This window comes from Crocodylus siamensis, chromosome 12, assembly GCF_052110815.1.
Source record: "Crocodylus siamensis isolate JL-2025a chromosome 12, ASM5211081v1, whole genome shotgun sequence".
Taxonomy (NCBI): domain Eukaryota; kingdom Metazoa; phylum Chordata; order Crocodylia; family Crocodylidae; genus Crocodylus; species Crocodylus siamensis.
This window is the reverse complement of record NC_143406.1, coordinates 23,794,111-23,813,270: the sequence shown is the minus strand read 5'-3', so window position 1 is coordinate 23,813,270 and position 19,160 is coordinate 23,794,111. Positions and strand designations below refer to the sequence as shown.

The 19,160-nt window shown below is 46.2% G+C and overlaps 1 protein-coding gene across 5 annotated transcripts in view; it reads left to right on the top strand.

Annotated features, from left to right (window-relative positions):
- Positions 1-18,001, top strand: part of IFT38 (intraflagellar transport 38) — a 218,047-nt gene extending 200,046 nt beyond the window's left edge. For 4 of the 5 annotated variants that reach the window (XM_090024409.1, XM_090024411.1, XM_090024410.1 and 1 more), the window contains exons 11-13: positions 11,602-11,657; positions 16,915-16,968; positions 17,587-18,001. In XM_090024409.1, the coding sequence (XP_089880535.1) occupies positions 11,602-11,657; positions 16,915-16,968; positions 17,587-17,733 (257 nt within the window). In that variant the 3' untranslated portion in view covers positions 17,734-18,001. The remainder of the gene's footprint in view (positions 1-11,601; positions 11,658-16,914; positions 16,969-17,586) is intronic. The other variant, XM_090024413.1, reaches the window with a different exon arrangement.
- Positions 18,002-19,160: the final 1,159 nt, after the last annotated feature.

The window sequence follows — 19,160 nt, the reverse complement described above, 5'->3', positions numbered from 1 at the left end:
CACTTACTTCCATCTTTGCCATTTGCCTTAATCAGCTTCTCACAGGGTGAGAGCATTAACACTGGGGTTGAATAGAGCACAAATTGACCTTTCTAATTGTCTGGCCTTAACAGCAGTTTTGGAGGGAAGAAAGCCTGGTTGGAAAAGCAATGGATTGTGGTGCCAGTGATTTTTCTAAGAAAAGCTTTGTTGTTGCAAATTACTGGCTACAAATCCAGAGTTAGCTCAAGTATGTTTTTTTTATGTGCTTCAGGTAGGCAGATCTTAATCCTCTGGTATATCTCCACTGCCAGATTGCTTCAATAGCTTGTCATAGTGTTATAACTGCTGCTCATAGTGCTTCAGGCTAGGGACAGGCATTACACATAAACCAGTTTGAGAATGGCTGAAACCGGTTTGAGATAAACCTGGTTGAATGTAGTATATCAGACTTAACTGAGTTAGCTCAAACCAATTTATGCAATGTCTGTCCCAGACCCCTTGCTGGCATGCTCTCTGGGCAGGGCAGGACCCTCTGCCCCACAGCAGGGCTGGCCTCTCCTCTCTGCTCCCTGGCTGGAGCTTCAGAGACTGCACTCTGCGTCCCCACCCGCCTCACCACTCCCTGCTAAGCAGAAATTCCCCCCTCCCCTCTGCCTTGCTGAGGAGATGTCTGTGTATTAGCTAGCAGACCACATGCTGGCTATGGTCCTGAATCAACAGGTAGAATCAACAAGTAGCTGGTAATGTTTTCCTAATTGGGTGATTAAATACTGTTATCAATTCCCTGCTGAGCTAATCAGAGCCTGGCCACACCTCAGCTCCATGCTGTGGAAGGAATGGAGGGCTGCTCTAGCGCCCCCCAGCTTCTAGCCTGAGTCACTGCAAGCATGTGCCTGCATTTCTGGGATGTCTGTCCGGTTACAAGACTGATTTAGTCTAACCAGATTAGACTAACCTGCAAAGGTTGAATCAGTTCAGGCTCAGGCTTTTTGAATGTCTGTCCCTAGCCTCAGTGACTTTTAATTCATCCAAACAACACTATATGCTCCCCCTGCACAGAATATTTTTCTGATGGAATTCCTCTCAGGCTCATAATGCTCTGGCAGTTGCTGCATTGGCAGAGGTGGGAAGAAAGTTTGTATAGTGTCGGTTACCTGGTATTAATCTCACCTTCATGAGCATTAGCACGAGTTTCCAGCAGAGCCAAAAGGAATTAAGAGCCCAATTCATATTGAAATGTAAGGCAAATTGTTCAGACCATAACCTGGCACCTGGGTTTCATTTCCTATCCTGTTATAAACTGCCAGTATGATCTTGGGTAAGTCAGTTAGGACCAGATCCTGTTTAACCTTTCATGTCCTCTTGTAGCATGTATGTAGCTATGGACCTGCAACTGTTGACACATATTCCTAGTTTGACTTTAGCATTTCCTATGCTGCCTTACTGGGTATGCTCAGTAGGACTGTCCTCTACCCAGGTAGCTGCCCAAGGGAAATAAAATTGACCAGACACGCAAGGCCGTGACTAGCAGAAGGGAGCATGCTCCACCTTTAGCCCAGATGTGGCCAACTCACACCACATGTGCCACAAGTGGCATGGTAGTGTTGGAGAAATAATGTTGTAGCCTGATGGTCCAGGAATTATGCAAAAGGCAAGGATTTTTTTATGGTATCTTTTATTGGACCAATTGTATGGCTGGGCACAGGCAGCAAGTGGCATGGGCAGGCAGCATCTGTGTAGCATGCAGCAGACTGGTGAGAGAGCAGGGAACACAATGGCAAATAAGACAAAGAGCAGAAAACAGAGCAACAGATTGCAGGGTGGGGGGAGCAGAATAGCACTTAGGGAAGGTACAGAACTTATCTTGTAGCATGCCTGCCAAAAAAGTTGGCCCCCACAGTTTTAGCCCAATAGACTCATACAGTGATTCTCAGCCAGGATGCAGAGACACCCCAACATGCCTTGAGATTGTTTTAGGGGTTCCATGGGATGCCACTCAATGTTAGCACTGTTAGATGTATAAATATGATTCACAAGATAGATCCAGAGATTTCACATCAGGTTGAAAACCTTCCGATGTGTTGTGGTCTTTCTGAATTCTTTACAACAAAAGAATTGCTCTGTTATTTTTCAGTAGTCAAAAAATGAAACCTGTGAGCTGGCTTTTTCAAAGGGGTGCCTTGAGTCTAAAAAAGGTTGAGAACCACGGGCCTAGTAGTTAGGATACATATCCAGCTTGCATGAGACCACCCCTCATACAGGAAGGGTTCAAAACTACTTCTCTGCTAAAAGCTCTAACAACGAGAACAAACAAGCACAAGCCTTTCCAGCTTCCCTCTTAGCACTGGGCAGCCAAGGGATTGTGATATGTGGAGCCAGAAGGCAGCAAACCAAGTAGAGAGAGGGTGGTCCAGTGAAATAAATGCTGATCTTGACAGGAAGTGGCTTAGCCTCTACATTCTATCCTTGCCCCCTGTTCCCAGTAGGATAGGAGTTTTCCTAGTGTTTTTTATCCAATGAATATTAAAGGAAAAGGGCAGTGAGATAGCTGCAAGAGGGCTACAGGCTCAGACCCCTCTGGGTGAGGAAGGCCTTAAAATCCTGGTGTTCTCCACTCTGGGCAAATGCCCTCACTGCTAGGCTTCATTTTATTTTTAGCAGGTATATATGTGGGACAAACTTATTTTCCCACAGGGGGAATAGAGTCCAACCCTTGTGCAAGTGCAAAATGTGCAGTCACATGGCTACATACCCACAGTCTACATATGTAAAATGTAAAGAGGATCTGGTCCTTTGTCTATCTGTGTCCCAGTTCCCTATCTTCCAGAAGTAGTGGAAGGCTGACCACATGAATGATTGTGGGGCTGCTGTGTAAGTACTTGTGATAACATAGCAATAAGCTCTTTTGAAAATCCAAGCCTAAAAATTGATTGACAATTTGCAATTTAAAAATACCTATATAGGCATGGATGTATACATGCACTAACATGGGTTCTGTTTGCTTAAAAACAGCTTAGTCACTAAAACTGCATATGTAGTAATTTGTGTAAATAACACTTGTTTCCTGTTACCTTAATTCAAAAAACTGGAAAGTCTCATCCTTAAAAGAATAGAAATAAAATGATGCCTTTGCCTTTAATAAGGAAACTCAGTCAGTTGTAGTTAATTTGTTTAGCTACTTCTCCTATTCACTTGTTCATCTCTTAATTTCTTATGAAGTTGGTAATAGACTTTTCCTTCCTGATCAGAATAGACAGACAAGTGCCACAAGGGTCGAATTGAACATAGCCCTATTAGCTGTGTAAGTGGACCCAGGAGCTTAAATGCAATTCTCTTCCACCCTGCTTGAGTCTCTTCCCCACTCCTTCTATGTGACTTATTCCTAAGAGTCAAATGATGGCATGTTGTAAAAATAGATGCGTAAAGGGATTTTTAGGTACTTGAACACGGTGAAATGGAACTGCATGTAGGCACGTAAGTCCACTTGTATGCCTAAGAGTGGCCCAATGTGTTTTGCCACGGTGAGTGGGCAAAGAACATGCCTACTCTTGATGTGGCTGTCTAGGAAAGTAGGTCACTTGTTGTGTGATTTAATTGATACATTTTACAGTTATTTTTATTAGTAAAATAACACATTGCTTTGTCACAAAGTAGGTTTCATTTGAGATTTGTAAAGCCCATTTTAAGTATGAATTACAACTTAGCAATCCACCTTTATTCTGGTGTCTGATAGGTAGGTAAAGCTATGATAGGCAGAAAAGCTAAAGCCCTGAGAAGCTAAGTGACCTTTCCCAGAATTATTCAGTGGGACGGGCAGAGCTTGGATTAAGTCCTTATTGTTTAACAGTAGAATGCAGATCATTCATATCCGGGTGGTTCGCAGCCTCAGTCAGTTGCCAAATTAAGGAAGAGCCATTCAGCGGTTTACTATAGCTCTTGCTTCAAAATGTGCTACATTGGTGATCCCACCCATCTAATTGGAGAAGTCCCACCCTTTGAAACAAAAACTTACTGAGCAACTAGAACACTTCAGCTGTTTGTTACTTGTCTCTTTACACTAGGTTAATTTGTAAACCCTTGTCTTCATAGGCAGAGTTGGGAAGTTAAGAGTTTATACAGAAGTTCTCCATGCACATTTTGCAACAGTGTAATTAAAACATTTTTTATATCACTATAAAGTTACAGTGGTCTTAAACATGACAGTGCAGTGTTTGATGAGGGGGGTGGGAGGGGCTCTGAGCCTCCCTGCACTTTCCAGGCTAGGAGGCAGGGGGTACTTCGCAGCCTCCTGGGGCTTCTCCACTGGCCACGAATTTAACTAGCATACAGAAGTTATTTAAAGTGCTATAGGCTGCTACAGTGCTGTAAAATATAGTATTTCAAATTTAATACCTCATTTAACAAGTGTTAATTTAAAGCACTGTACCCATGTAAGTGCTGTAAAGCTGCACACTCCTGTTAAGTCACGGCAATACAGTGCTTTAAATGGCAAAAAAAGCAACTTCAGTACTTACCATAATTCCGCAAAGTTGCTAAGTCTACTGTATCATTCTATCAAAGTGCCAATATAGATAAAGATAGTCTTGTGTTCATACAAGGCCCAATCCATCTGCACAAAGAAAGGCTCCTATGGACTTAAAATAGGAGTTGTTGAATTAGGCCCCAGGTGTGTCATTCACCTAGCAGCATGATGGATTGCAGAGTGGAAAATGTAAAGCCTGTTAACAGATAATCTAATGATTCCGTGGCATTGTGATTACATGAAATGGCAGGTCAGTATAGTACATTTCTAAAGACGAGGTTTCTGTCATAGATTATGGAGTCCTAAGTGAAGTGAATTCAGTGTCTAGTCCATTTTCCTTGTAACGTTGGTTCACAGCGTGAAACCATTGCAGCGTGGTGCATGTTGACATTTCTGTGCTGAGGACTAACCCCAGTAATGGAAATGCTGACAATTCAGACAGAAATGGTCTGCATTTACAGAGCTGTGGGAGAAAGCTTGGCTGTGTTAAATTGACCCCTGTTCAGTGCTCTCAGTTCCTATAAATTGGGTATGAGTAAAAGCCAGCTACTGAATGTCTTGCTTGCATGGTGTTCAGAAACTCTTCGTCATCCCTCTGAATCCTAGCAACAAAAGAAGTCCCCATAACAAATGTTTCAGTCCTATGTTTATATTCGAAGGTGGGGTTTCATAACTCAACTCCAATTTTTTTTGTGTGAATTTTGTCAGATGCTGAATATTAGTAAACAGTCAGTGAAAATTCAAAGGAGAGCGACTTGTGTTTCCTGGAGCATCTTACCTTCCAGCAGCCACAGGATGAATGTGATAACAGTATCACATTAGCAAACAAGTGAATACATGTATTTGGAAGAAATCCTTGCTTCTGAAGGCTTGCACCACTTAATGTCCCAGGAAAGATGAACACAGAAATGACACAGAAGAGGAAAAAGAGGTTCTTTATTCATAAAGTAAAGTGCATCTTGAAGGATCAGCAAGAACTGGGCATATAATATGCACACCTCAGAGACAAGTGCTGGCTAGTGCAGGGTCAGGAAGCGAGGTCTCTCTGAGCTGTGTATGCTGTTGAACCTTCCAGTAATAGCTCTGCCTGCAAACCGCCGTGCCTGCACAGTTCGTTTCAAATCTCATTACAAATAGATTTCACAGGGGACCTGCACATCAAGCAGCACGTAACCAGAGTACGCTGCAGCTGGAGGCTTCTTTTGCAGCATATATGAGCACTTTTTGCAGAGACAGAAGTGTCACCTTATCCCCAGTGGCCCAGCTTGGGAACATGATGTTCTTATGGCTCAACCACAGTGCCCATCAGCAGGCTTGAACTGGGCTGTGGAGGAGGCCAACTTTTCCCCAAGTGGCAGTGAAATAGCCGGGCTGTCCTCTGGAAATTGGTTCCCTTAAATCCTCACATCTGTTTCTCTTCTCCCCAGCTTAAGATAAAGTGCCAGCTTCTGTTGCTGAATTTCTAGTGTGTCCCCCTTCCCTCCAGCCCCCCTAAGCTGTGAAGAAACTACAGGTTCACAATAAATCCAAAGAGAGAAATTCAATAAGGAATGCACAGCAGCTGCCTGCCCGTTGTTTAGTTTCTCACTCACATTGCGCTCCTATGGATTCTTCAGCCCTGCTTTTCCCAAACGATGTTGAGCACTTATTGACAGAATTCTCCCCTTCCTTCTAGTTCTTAAAGAAAAATACAGCCCAGAAACCAAGTCTGAAACGTGAACACATTTCTATATTTCCCCTGTTATCATTATAAATGCAGGAGAATTAAAGTATGTTATAGTTTAGCTTTACTGTATGCAGGGAAAATCATAACATAGAGTAAAATTCACACCTGTGTAGGTGGCTGTCATGGCATTTCAGATAAGTGCTGTGTGAATAGGTTGCCTTTCTTTATAATCCCAAGGCCTTCTTCCAGACCTGGTGTGTGCAGAGCCTTCAAGCAAGGGAGACCACATCCTTTCTATAGTTTTCACATGCACTGCAGCCCACAGTACTGGAAAATGAGAGAAAAGTGTTTCATTCACCTTCCTCCCATCCAGTGTATTTCAGGCACTCAGTTCAGGAGGATTTTTCAAGGGTCTCTTTCACAAATCTAACACTGCTATGCTATTGTGTGCTCCTGAAATGCTGGTCACTCCATCCAGCATGTTGAGGCCAATCCTGAAAATGTTGTATCTCCAATTAGAGTTAATGGGACTTCCAAGTGCTCAGTGCTTCTCAGGTCCAGGCCCATGGAACTGAATGGACTTTGAATGCTCATCTGCATGGAAGAGTAAAAAACTACCTTGGAGTAATTCTGCAAACAGCCCAACTTAGAGACCACAAGCAGCTGTCACTAGGACTCTGATGAATGTTCCTCAAACTTCCTGTGGTCTTCCTTTCCTTGGAGGGTGGCAGTTATTGTTCCTATAAAGCTGAAACCTGATACATGTTGTGCTTAAGGCACATAACAAAGCTCCTTTGGAGCCTTTCCAGTGCCCTAGTTAAACACAGTTGTGTAACGTGGTGGCATTTGCCCAAGAGACCAGAAGAGCTCTGTAAGCATTCTGTTAGGCAGTTTTGTTCAATGTCACTTTATGGAGCAATGGACCTGTGCCAGATGATCACATGTTTACATATTCATCCTTTATTTTAAGGTACATTATTTGGGCAGATTGTAAATGATGCAAAGAAATAAGTAGTAAAGCAGAACAGCCTATCTTTTTAAAGAGACATATCTCTTGTGAACCAGAGAAGCTTGGATTTTCAAAGGAATTAATTGTCTAATGCCTATTGACTTTCAATGCAATTTGGGTCCCTAACTCAAGCTGCTTAGAAAAATCCCAGCCCCATTCCTTGTTAACAAAGAAAGGTGATTTTTGAGCTACAGAAAGACAAGCAAAACACTCTGGCTTCAATAATGTCACTTATTTTGTTTGTCCTGTATGCATCTTCTTATTTCTAGTTGTCCCATCACTTGTGCTTGTATGTAGGCCTTGATCCAAAACTCTTAGTGTATATCTTTGACACTGGTTGGTCCATGCTTTTATTGTGCTATAGATTTGGAAGATGGACTGGGGGGCTAAAAGCATAAGCCATGCAGGATGGTATTTGGCTTTTGTTAGCAGAATGCAGCCCCTCCAGATGTTTGCAGAAACCCAGGGTAGCACTTTCTCTATTACACCTATTCTCTGAGCTGTCCATAGCCCAGCACAGATCTTTGCTGAACTAGCAATGACCCTCATGACCTTTTAAAAATAAGTTGTCCCTGGTCAACACTTGAAATGCAGTTTTATCCTGAACCATGTTCAGATGGGAACAAATCTTTGCTGTTGCTTCTTGCTGCTTCTGAAATGAATGTACTTTGTCTGCTTGTATAACAATATAGTAAGTGAGAGCTCTGTAAACTCTCCCTAGGTTCTGAAAGTCAGGTTGGCTTGTCTCCCCTTTTCAGACATCGTCACTGGTGACCTAATTGTTCTGCAGGACAGATTATGTCCCTAGACACATGGGTGACACCACTGCCTTTAGTTTTTGTCCCCAGGGATATTTATGCAGCTGCCCGTTCTTCTGCAAGTTTTCCCATAGACACAAACTGACTAAACAAACAGTCTTGTTGATGATTCCCAAGGAAAAATAGACTGTAATTCCCTCCCTTTTACCTGTGCTGCCTCTGCAAATCTACAGAAGGGATGAAAAACAAAGCAACTCTCTGTCCCTAAGGCTAATCAGGTCTAACTCTCAATACCAACAGGGAGAGAAACTGTTGTGGAAAAAGGTACCATTTTGATACACTTGCTGTTGAGTGTGAAAACACAATTTACAACCTGACCCCCCTTTCCCATCCCTTGCCCCCTCTACTCTTCAAAAGGTGGTCGGGGAAAAATTGAGCACGCTCTAGATTTGATCACATAGCTAGCAGTCGTTCACTGATACTAAAACCAGAGAAAAATAATGTGTGATGGCAAGGGACCTGGCCTCTTTGAAAGAATCACTGAGTAATCATTGAGCAATCACTTGGGAAAAGACTGCACATTGACATGCATAGCCAATAACTTCTAACCTTGAGGTTTAGTTCTCTCCTCCAAGCCACTGATCTCCTCTTCAGTGGAACCATGGGCTTGGGCTTGACATCCTACTCCATTTGCCAGCAGAGTTAGGATGGTGTGCCTGGTGAGAAAGAGAGGGTGCCTCATTCAGCCAGTTATATAGTCATGATGGCAGGCTAGGCAGGAAGTCTTGGCAAGCTGTCAGTGACCTGGATAATGGGAGCTGTAACGTGAGGCCCTGCTGAAGGCAGAAAGAAGTTTTGGAAAATGGTGCTGGGACTGAGGTGTGCAGGCATGCTCCTTCAAAAAGCAAAATAAAGATCCTTTCCTTTCCTTTTTCATGTCCGTGTAACAAGGTGTTTAGCACAATTCACAGGTTCATTGGAGTGAATTCTAGACAGAGAGAAGCACCTCTGGGCACTCTGAAAAGAAAGTCACTGAACAGATTAACAGAGCTGGGTAGGTGTGTTAGTCTGAAGTCTAGCAGAAGACAGGGCAAAAGAAGCACCTTGGCAATTATCTAGTTCAGAGAGACATAAGCTTTTGTAGTTAACATGCTTTGTCAGGTGCTAAGAATGGACCTGCCCTAATTTCTACCTGTCCATATTAAGAAAAAGCCTTCTCTGCCTCTCCCTGAACATCAAAGAACAGGGAATAGCTAGGCTGAGCTTAAAACACAGTTTTACTCTATTTTGCTCTTTTCTCAGTTTTAAGCAAGTTCCACAGCTCTGTATTTCATAGATGAGATGAAAAACAATAAATGTTTCATACTAAGCTTCAAACTGCTACGTATGCTGTTCCACTTAATTTTTTCCACCTCACTTAGATGGAGAGAATATTTCAGAAAGTAACTGGGGAGATGAATTATGTATTGTACATGCTTGATGACTTGGAATCACAACAAATTGGATAAAGATGTAGATCTGGAACCTCTAAAATCCTCCCTGTCATTTTTCTAGAGTTTAGCCAGGAGGTAATATCTTCCCGTTAGACAGTTAGCACAGGATAATCTCTGAACAGTATAACAGTGTGCCGACAAGACAGCAGTGGATAGCTCTACGTTAAAGCTTTGGGCACGTGATTAGGAGCTTTTCTGTAGTCCAGAAGTTACTGTCAAAATGCTATCAGTCCGGTCTGCAGTGTGGTTCAGTACTAAATCCAAGGCTTTTTAATAGATACAGAGTTCAAGGCTGGAAGAGACTATTAGACCTGCTTTTCCTGTCTATCAGAAGTCATTAAATTTCTACCAAAATCCCCTGTACTAAGCCTACTAACTTGTATTTGGCTAAAACATATTTTCCACAAAAGCAGCCAGTCTTGGTCTGAAGACTTCGTGAGCTACAGAATCCTCTTCCTTTATTTACTTGATCCAAAAGTTAATTGCCCTCCTTTAAAAATTTGTATCTAAGTTCCAGTCTGAATGTGTCTGTGTTCACCCTCTGGCTGCTGTTTCCTCTTATACTTATTTCCTAGATCAAAGAATCTTTCAGTGTTCAGTGTTTTCTCTCCATGACTTCTGCACCATATCAACACAGATCTCAATTTTCTTTATGATAAGCTAAACAAATTGAACTGTATGCAGCCTAAATGCTCTTTGTAAGTCTCATCAGCAGGCAAGGGTCTGCTGTAGAGTTCCTTATGTCTGACAAGATAAGGTATTGCACTTAATTGGACATGTGACCCAGCCTATGGAACTGTTGCAGTGATATCAGGTAGCCATGGAAATGATTCACCACAGTCACTTCAGTGGAATTACTCCAGAATCTCACCAGTGTGTGGCAAATGTATGTCATAGACATTAGCTGAGTGGAAACAGTCATGGAGATTTAGGAAGGCTATAACCATTGTGGCTAGGGACAGACATTCAAAAAGCCTGAGTCTGAATTTATTTAATCTTTGCAGGTTAGTCTAACCTGGCTAGGCTAACCAATGTAACCGTTCAGATATCCCCTCTGGACTGAAGAAATGCAGGCACATGCCTGCAGTGGCTCAGGCTAGAAGCAAGGGGAGGGGTGGGCATTAGAGCAACCCTCCCTTCCCTTCCACAATGCTAAGCTGGGGGGGGGCGGGCCACAGCAGAAGGGTTCCCCCCCCCAACCCCTGGCTGTTGATAACCGAGCATTTAGTTACACAGGGAGTTGTTAGCGTTTGTCAGCCCATAAAACAAAACAACAGCCGCTGTCATTAGTTCAAGCTCTTCTTAAATAACTTTTTCCAAGGAAGGAACAGAGGAACATTACCAGCTACCTGTTGATTAGCTCCAAAAACCCCTAAGCTGCCACTGTCTTGTCTGCCTTTGTTCGATCTCCCACAGCACGGACCATAGCCAGCATGTGGTATGCTAGCTAATGTTGAGAGGTTTCTGTGTAAGGCAGAAGGGAGAATCCCTGCTTGGGCAGGTAGTGGTGCGGGGGAGGAGGTGGGGAGAGCAGGAGGAAGTCAGGCAGATCCCAGTGTACCAGCAGTCTCTGCCAGAGCTGCAGCCAGGGAGCAGACGGGAGGGGCTAGCCCTGCTAGGCTGGAACAGAGAGAAGAGCCCTGCCCAGAGTTGCAAAGCATGTGGGATGCTGGAGGACTCTGATTTAACTTAAACCAGCAAGGGGTCTGGGACAGACATTGCATAAACTGGTTTGACCCAAATCAGTTAAATCTGATACTACATTCAACCAGGTTTATCTCAAACTGGTTTCAGCCATTTTCAAGCTGGTTTATGTGTATTGAATATCTGTTCTGTTACAGGTTTAAACTAGTTTCTGATCACTTAAACTGGTGTATATTAATGTCTGTCTCTAGCCTGTAAGTACCCCATGAATTCAGCTAACAAGATGAGGAGCAAAGTGAAATAACCTTTCTCTATCCCCTTTCTCTTGATCCCTGGAGCACTGCAGATCAGGGTGACCTTAGCTTTTCAGTGGGGTCCAACTCAGCTACCATTTGCTACTGCTAATGATGGTGCATGGTTTGCAGAGCAAACCTCGGGCATCACCTGAAGGTCTGTTTTTTTGTACAGTGTTTTTTTCCTCTCTGTTTAATTAAGTGCAGGTTTTCATCATTTTTCTTTCCTTGTAGGAAAACTCAACAAACGGGTCATGGGGACAATGCAAGGTGGAGACATAGAGGATGATGTAAGTAGTAAATGGTGCTGTGCAGGTTTTAGGGTGTCCCTGACTGATCCAGTGCTGATGGCACTTTAAAGCAGTGGGCCTCCTCCTTCAGCCAGAGAACAGAGCTTCGTCCCACAGGCATCATTTTCCTGCTCTCCCTTCATATGCTCAGACCAGTTCCCTCTCCATACCTCATGCATGCTCAAACACGTACACACACACACACACTCACACTTTTTTCTTTCTTCACCCTGTTTTGTCTCTGTGAATGGCCCTCTGGTCTAGTCTCATCCTAGACTTTGTCCGTAATTTAGTGCCACACACTCCCATTTTGTGAACATCCAAGTAGAAGGGTGGGGCAGGGGGAAGCAGATGAATGGGTGGAGATTTTAATCATAATCTAATACAGGGGTGGGCAAAATGTGGCCTGCAGGCCAGATGTGGCCCACCAGCCCATTCTATCTGGCCCATGGGGCCCCTAAAAAATTTAGAAAATGAACATAGCTGCCTGTCATGTGGCCCTCGATGGCTTGCAAAAACTCAGTAAGCGGCTCTGCCCAAAATAATTGCCCACCCCTGGTTTGAGACACATTTATTTTAATAGAACACTTGTCTCTGAATCCCTTAAGCTGCTGGGAGAATCTTATCTCTGATCTGCATTACGAGAAAGCGAGTGTTTAATATTTTTGCCCTCACGAATTCAAGCTGCTCTGGGGAGGAAAGAATTGAGCTGTGGTTTCTTTCTGCTGTGGGACCTGCTGTTCAGCTAGGGACCTCATGTCTGAGTTTCCTCTGCCTCCTTACCTGTAGCCTTTGGGTCCTAGGAAGCTCCATGCATTTTCTTACTGTTAGTGGTAAACCTAGTGACTGGGCATTGGCAGACAAGCAGTTTTGGGTCTCAAAACTCCCTTCTCAAGTCCTCTGAAGCAGGTACTCAAGCTGCTGTCATCACCCTTTCTCCAGCCTGGCTTTAAAGAGTATGTAGCTCTTACTTTTGCACATAGAGGGTCTTTTCCAACCTGTTGTGGCTGTAGGAAGCCCTTACTGCTGCTCTCATTCTGGCTCACTGACCAGCATGATTGACTTCTTGCTGTGCTACTGGTCCAGGGAAGGGCCAGGCTAGAGAGCACCAGGAAGCCCAGCCACACTGCCCAGCACTGGCTGAGGACCTCTGCACACCTATCGTTCCTGGATCTCACGCTCAGTGCTGTGCTGTCTCTGTCTCTGTCCCTGAGACAGAAGCAGAAGTTCCTAGCTTGGAGGTGAAGCTGCACTGAAGTAAATTATTTGGGCTTAAAAAGCCTTTGACAAAATCCCTCACAACAGCCATTTAAGGAAACCAGCCCTGGGATGAGCTACAAAGAGCTGTCACAGAGCAGAAGGTCCCTATGAGACAGAAAGCAAAGAACAGGGATTAATGGGTAATTATCATCCTGGCAGGTGTCTCAGGGCTCTCTAGAAGTGGTGGTGGTGACTATCCTGTTGATTCACAGATCTGCTCCTCTGATCCATGCGTTTGTGACCTCTGCGCTTGAGCACTAGCTGGCAGCAATTACAACACCCCATGTGCTTAATGATAGGTTTCTGAGCACATTGGCCTGGCTCTCTGTCCCACCTCCCCATTAAACAGAGTATAGGTTAAGGTATAGGGATCCATCCTGGTATTCAAAGCCAATGGCAAATTTGGCTCTCGCTATCTAAGAGATGCTCTGTCTGACCAGGATTTCCCACAATGACCAGGTTCCACAGGGACGCTGAGGCCATTAACTATGGGAGAAAGACCTGAACTGGGAGCAGAACTTGTGTTGTGAAATTTGCTGTGGCAAAAGGAGAAGATGACCAAGAACTTCCCGACAAGCACAACTTGGCGCAGACCTGTCTTTTTGCCCTGGCTCTCTGACCTGGGGAGTCTCCATACACACACTGAACTCTTGGCTATGCCAGCCATTCTTCTGCAGGCAGAATGCTATGTCTCTACTGATTGTTCTGAGGGCTCTCAAATACCATAGCAAGGAGGGGGTCCAGGTCTCCAGCCTGACAGGACAGCACTCAACACCTTTCTGCTCAGGGCCCAGTGAAACCAGGAGCAGAGTGTTCCCTACACGTCTGCTTTCTGGGAGGTGTCACCAGGCTTTGTTCATTCTTTGGGTGCAGACAGAAGTGACAATTTTCACCAGATCTGACCACAGAAGGCAGTTTATAGTTGTGACCAAACACAAGTGCACGGCTGCAGACAGCTTCAAAAATGGCCGATAAAGTAAAAATCTGATCCCTCATTGCATGAGGTATCAGAGAAAAACATTTCAAAATGTGGTGTCTTTTGTAACTTATTTCTGCAGAGCTCCCAGCCTGTCTCTGTTTTCGGAATGGGAGAGGCGAAAGGGAGCAGCAGGAGTTCAGTCTGGGGAGGTTTCAGCCTCTCCTGAAGAGTGGGGTGTGTATTGGAGGCCCCCCCCCACAGTGGGGGGGCTCCAATTCACCCACCCTATGCTTCAGCACCAGCTGAGGAGCCCCAGAAATGAGGTCCCTTGGCTGCCTTTCTCCCCTCCCATTCAGAAAACAGCGCACGCTGAAAGAGTCTGGATGCAGGCTCCCAGCTAGATTGTCTTCCCCGTGGAGTCAACAGCGAACTTCTGTTTGGTCTGGGGTAACGCGGGAACTCAGCACTCTTTGCAGAAATCATTCTGAGTTACAGCTGGGAGCTGCACTTTTTTGTTCCTGGCTTGAATTTATTTATTTAAGGCTGTTTAAAGCTCTCTGGGGAATGACTCATGCTTTTTCCATGTGGTACAGAGAATCCATTCCTGGGAAGGAGGCTGCTGTGGTGACATCCCTGAATGCCTGCTCTCTAGCCTGTCCCCATCTTGTTAGACACATGCAACACCCTCTGGTATCAGCAGGGTCAAGGAGGGAGACAGCAGCTACAGTGACTTAGGAGACAGCGCCTTAGGAGCTGCCAGCGCTCAGAGCCTCTCTGCTAAATTTTCAACTCCCAGAGGGCTCAGTCTGTCGCATTCCCTGATCTCAATGTGAGGTGGCTCTTAGGAGCTCAGTAGGCTTTGATGAGGGTTTATTACTGCAGCACAGAGCTCAGAGGCCCTTACTCAGCAGGCTAGGGCTCAGGTTCTTTAAGCTGCTTCCATCCCAGCACTTCAGACTGAAGCTCATTGGAAAAACCTTCTGCCTGTCCCAGTGCTTCAGGGTCCATCCCTGACAGTGTGCAGCTTCCCATCTCCCAGGGACTGGTCCTCACAGGGCCCCTCAGAGGCAGAGCTCAGTTCCCTTTTACATGTGGAGGTCCAGACTTGCCTGAGGTTGCCCAGCAGGCCAGTGCCAGAGCTGGGTATGGAGCTGAAGCTTCCTGGACCCCAGGCCATTGCCTGAATTAAGGCAGGTCTTCCTAAGGCTTCAAAAGTTCTTCCCAGCTCCTCCGTACAGGAGCAGAGGCTCCCTCAAGTACCCCAGAGTCCTGCAGTGAAGCTCAGAGAACTAATTTCTTCCCAGCCAGTGAAGGTTTAGATTAGAAAAGTGTTTTTATTCTCCTTCCTCTGCCTTATCTTGTGTTGGCCAGAACCAGATATGGGCTACTGAATGTGTGCCTCCTTCAGGACAGTGGGACTGCCCCTACTCACGTTCCCTCAGCCTGTGGTTGCCTAGTCTCTGCTCCTTCCCCTCCCTCTTGCTGCAGTCTCCATTCCATTCAGCCGTGTGCGCGTGTCTTGCTCCATTCTGTTTGCAGCTGCGCCAGACAGTGGAGAAGCCCAGGGTGAGTAGGGGCCACTTCCTTGGAGGCCCAAGCCCTGGCATCAGCCATAGCAGGCTCCAGCAACAGCAGCCACCCAGAGTTGTGGACACCCAAGGCTATTGGCTTCTCAAGGCAGCCTCAGCAGCATAACTCTCTGCTTCATCTGCCATAACTCTCCCCTCTGGGTGCACATCCCAGCAGATGCCCAGTGCTCCCAACACTCCCAGTAGGGTCAGACTCATAGACTGACAGAAGTCAGCAAACAGGAAAGGAAACCAGGAAGGTCAGGCAGAGCAGGCAGAAGGGGGAGCAGAGCAGGCAAGAGGGAAAGAGCCACACCTGGTACTAATGGCTGTGCCAAGCAGCCTGATTGGCCTGCCTGGCCCACCCCAGCCCCCACCCTGTTAGACTGTAATGGTGTTCACAAAACTTGCTTTTTACACTGTTTAAAGTGCTTTATTGCCATGACTTACCAGAAGTGCACAGCTCTACAGCACTTTAAAAATGGGTACCACACTTTAAATAAACCCGTATTAAATGAGGTATTCAATTTGAAGCACTGTATTTGATAGCACTTTAGCAACCTACAGTGCTTTAAATAACTCCTGTACACTGGAGCTTGCCCAGAGCCACTTCTCTACCAAGTATCCCCTGCCTTCTAGCATGGAAAGTACAGGGAGGCTTGGAGGCTCAGAGACACCCCGCCTTCCCCCTGCCCAACACTGTGCTTCTGTCATGTTTAAGAGTGCTGCAACTCTATAGTGCTATAAATAGCGCTCTAAATTACAGCGCTGTAAAAATTACAGTGCATGGAGCACTTCTGTACACACCCTAAGCTTCTCAGGGTAGGGCCTGTGCTCCCATCCATCTGTACAGTGCCTAGCATATTGTGGCAGCACCTGCAGTGACAGCCATCACTTTTGTACATGGACTGGCTCCTGGCAAAGCCAGAGTAGGGCTTGTCTGTGAGAGCAGACTTGGCCTTCAGGCCCATTGCTCTAGACAAGACTGTGGCTGTCTGCGTTAGGGGTACTGCTGGGAAAGGTGAGGAGCCTGGGTTCACCAAGCTGCTGGCTGCCCTTCACCAACAGAGTGAGGCCTGTCCATGCAGCTTTCCTGGCCCCACTGACCCTCTTCTCTGCCCAGCCCACTCCCCACAGCTCATGTGAGCTTGCCCAGTGTGGAAGCAGATGCTTCTTCCCTGAAAGTCCATCTCCAGGCAGGGCTGAGCTGTTTATGTTGGCCAGTCTACAGGTCTCTGCCTTGAGTGCACATCGGGCCCCTGGGCAGTATTGTCCATTGGAGGGGGTTAAAGTTGGGTTCAGGCCAAGTCTGTGTTCCCAGCATGTTCTGCTGTGGAGCATTGCACCTTGGCTCAGAATTGGCACACTGCACCCCTCAGTCTCCACATGGGCCTGCTGCTCTTTTCACTGCTTCTCTTGTCTTGGTTGCTTTCTGTTCTCTTTTCTTTTTAATGTTTTTTTCTCTGCTTTCCACCTCCCATTGCTCTTCCCACTCGCTCCCTCCAAGCAGGGATCAACCCAAGCCCAACCAGGTAAACACAAGCACTCCAGGACCAAGGCACAGGTGGGTTTCTCTTATGCTTTTCGTCTCCTCCCTTTGTCCTCAGGCTCATAGGGACTTCTTTTGTGGTCCTGCTTCTCATCAACTTGGCTTCAGGCTCAGTAATGAAGTCCATTGTCAGCACCTTAGTGGAGCCTGGAAACGAGATGTTCAGCAGGGTGAAAGGAGCAGCCACTCCCAGCCCAGCAGAGACTTGTTGGGGAACATTTTGTAGGGTCTTCAATTCTCCCCACGGTGAAGGCACCAGTCATCCATCCTTCCTAAGAGCCAGTGCTTCTGGGAGCACAAGGCCCATGTTCGGCTACTGGCTCAGTAAATTGAGCCTCCTACCAGACCTGTTACTGCTGCCTATGTCATACCCAAATCCAGGGCATGGATTTTTGGCAAATATAGCATGCCATCATCTCAGAGCTGGGGACTGTGGCTCACATTAGTCTGAGTGCAGGGGAGAGGGCATTGCTCCAGCTAGCTTGAGCATGGTTTGGACCCTCTTCCTCCCTGTTGTCTTAGGAGGCAAGAAATAGGCTTTGCAGACTTAATATATTCTGCCCAGTCATGGCAGGCAGCACTAGTTTGAGAACTGGGCTGGCCATGAATTCTCTGCCCACTGTTTTCTTATAGGAGGATTCAGAGGACAGCGAAATTGACCTGGATGATGAGGAGGAGGAGGATGACATGGAGGATGACAGCGTAGAAATCTCCCCCAGCAAGGCTAATCGCCGGGCAAGGAAACCAGAGCCACTTGAAGAGAGTGACAATGACTTCTGACTCCCCTTCCACTGCAAAACCAGTTAACGTCTTGAGATGCAAACACCAGGCAGCACTGGGGCTGGGAACAGAGCATACTGTATCGGGCCTGACCATATTTTATATCAGAATGAATGTGGGAGCTAGTAAATAGTAACGCTATATTCATAAAGTAAATTACACTATTGCCAGTCATTTTCCCTGCTTCTGATTCATATAATTTGAACTGTTTTGACAAGTAAACTGTTTTTAAGTAAAAGCCCAGCACTGGAAAATGCTCTTTTTCACTTACTTTCTGGAATAGTGGGCTCAGGAGACCATTAGAACTAGAGCCTCATGCTCCAGGATTGCCAGTGCTTTGGAGCCCCAACTATCACTAGATGGTTTAGGCAGCATCTGCACATAACATTAAAACTGGTTTACCTAAAACTGGTGCAAAAGCCTCATATGCACATACTTAAAATAACTCAGCCCTGGCTTTTTATTTTTTTAGCCCCAACTGCTTCACTTCTAAATCAAGGGCTTGTTTATACATTTAACTAAAGGAGTGATATGAGACAGTCACACCAGTAAGAGCGTGAACACTTACATCAGCTTAAACCCTGGTCATGTTGATCCCTTATCCTAAATCAATTGGGGAGAGTTTTAAGCTACATTGATATAAGCCACACTTGGCCCACAAGGGTTTGCACTGGTTTCATTAAATCAGAATAAAATCAGCCCTTGTAGTTAAACCCACCAACTGCTGTGTATAGACATGCCTTAGACCAGGGGTGGGCAAAATATGACCCACGGGCCAGATCTGGCCTGCCAGTTGGCTGGGTCTAGACTGCAGGTGTTCATGTGGCACTTTGCATGGGACTGAGCTACACCTGCTCCTGCCAGGGCTAGCCCACACTGAGGTCCTGCCCTCGCCCACCAGGCCAGGCTCTGACCAGAGTACACAGTTTCTGGCAGGGCTGTTCCTAGTGCTGCTCTGCCCCCCTTTGTCTTCAGTGAGAGCCACACAGCTGAAGCTTCCCTCCCCCCACCCACCCAGAGTGGTGAAGCAGGGGCAGCAGGAGAAGCTGCTGCTGGAGGCGAGGGAAGTGGAGCAGCACCTGGCCAGGTGCAGTCGCACCATACGCTGGCCAGGGTCCGGGCCAACAGAGCTGTTCTGCTCCCCTCCCCTGCTCCTGCTTCTGCTGTGCTGCTGCTGCAAGTGGCGGGGAGCTTCAGCTGGGTAGCTCCTGCTCTAGTGTGCAGGGCTCCATCTCCAGCTCTCAGCTGGCTTCCACCCAGCATGATAAGCAGCCACCTGCAGGTGGGCAGAGCAGATGGAAGGTAGCCAGGAGCTGGAGCCCAGTGTGCTAGAGCAGGAGCTGCCTGTCTGAAGCCTCCTTCCTACCTACCTGGACTGATGTAGCAGGAGCCGAAGGAACAGGAACCACAGCTAGAGGCAAGGGGAG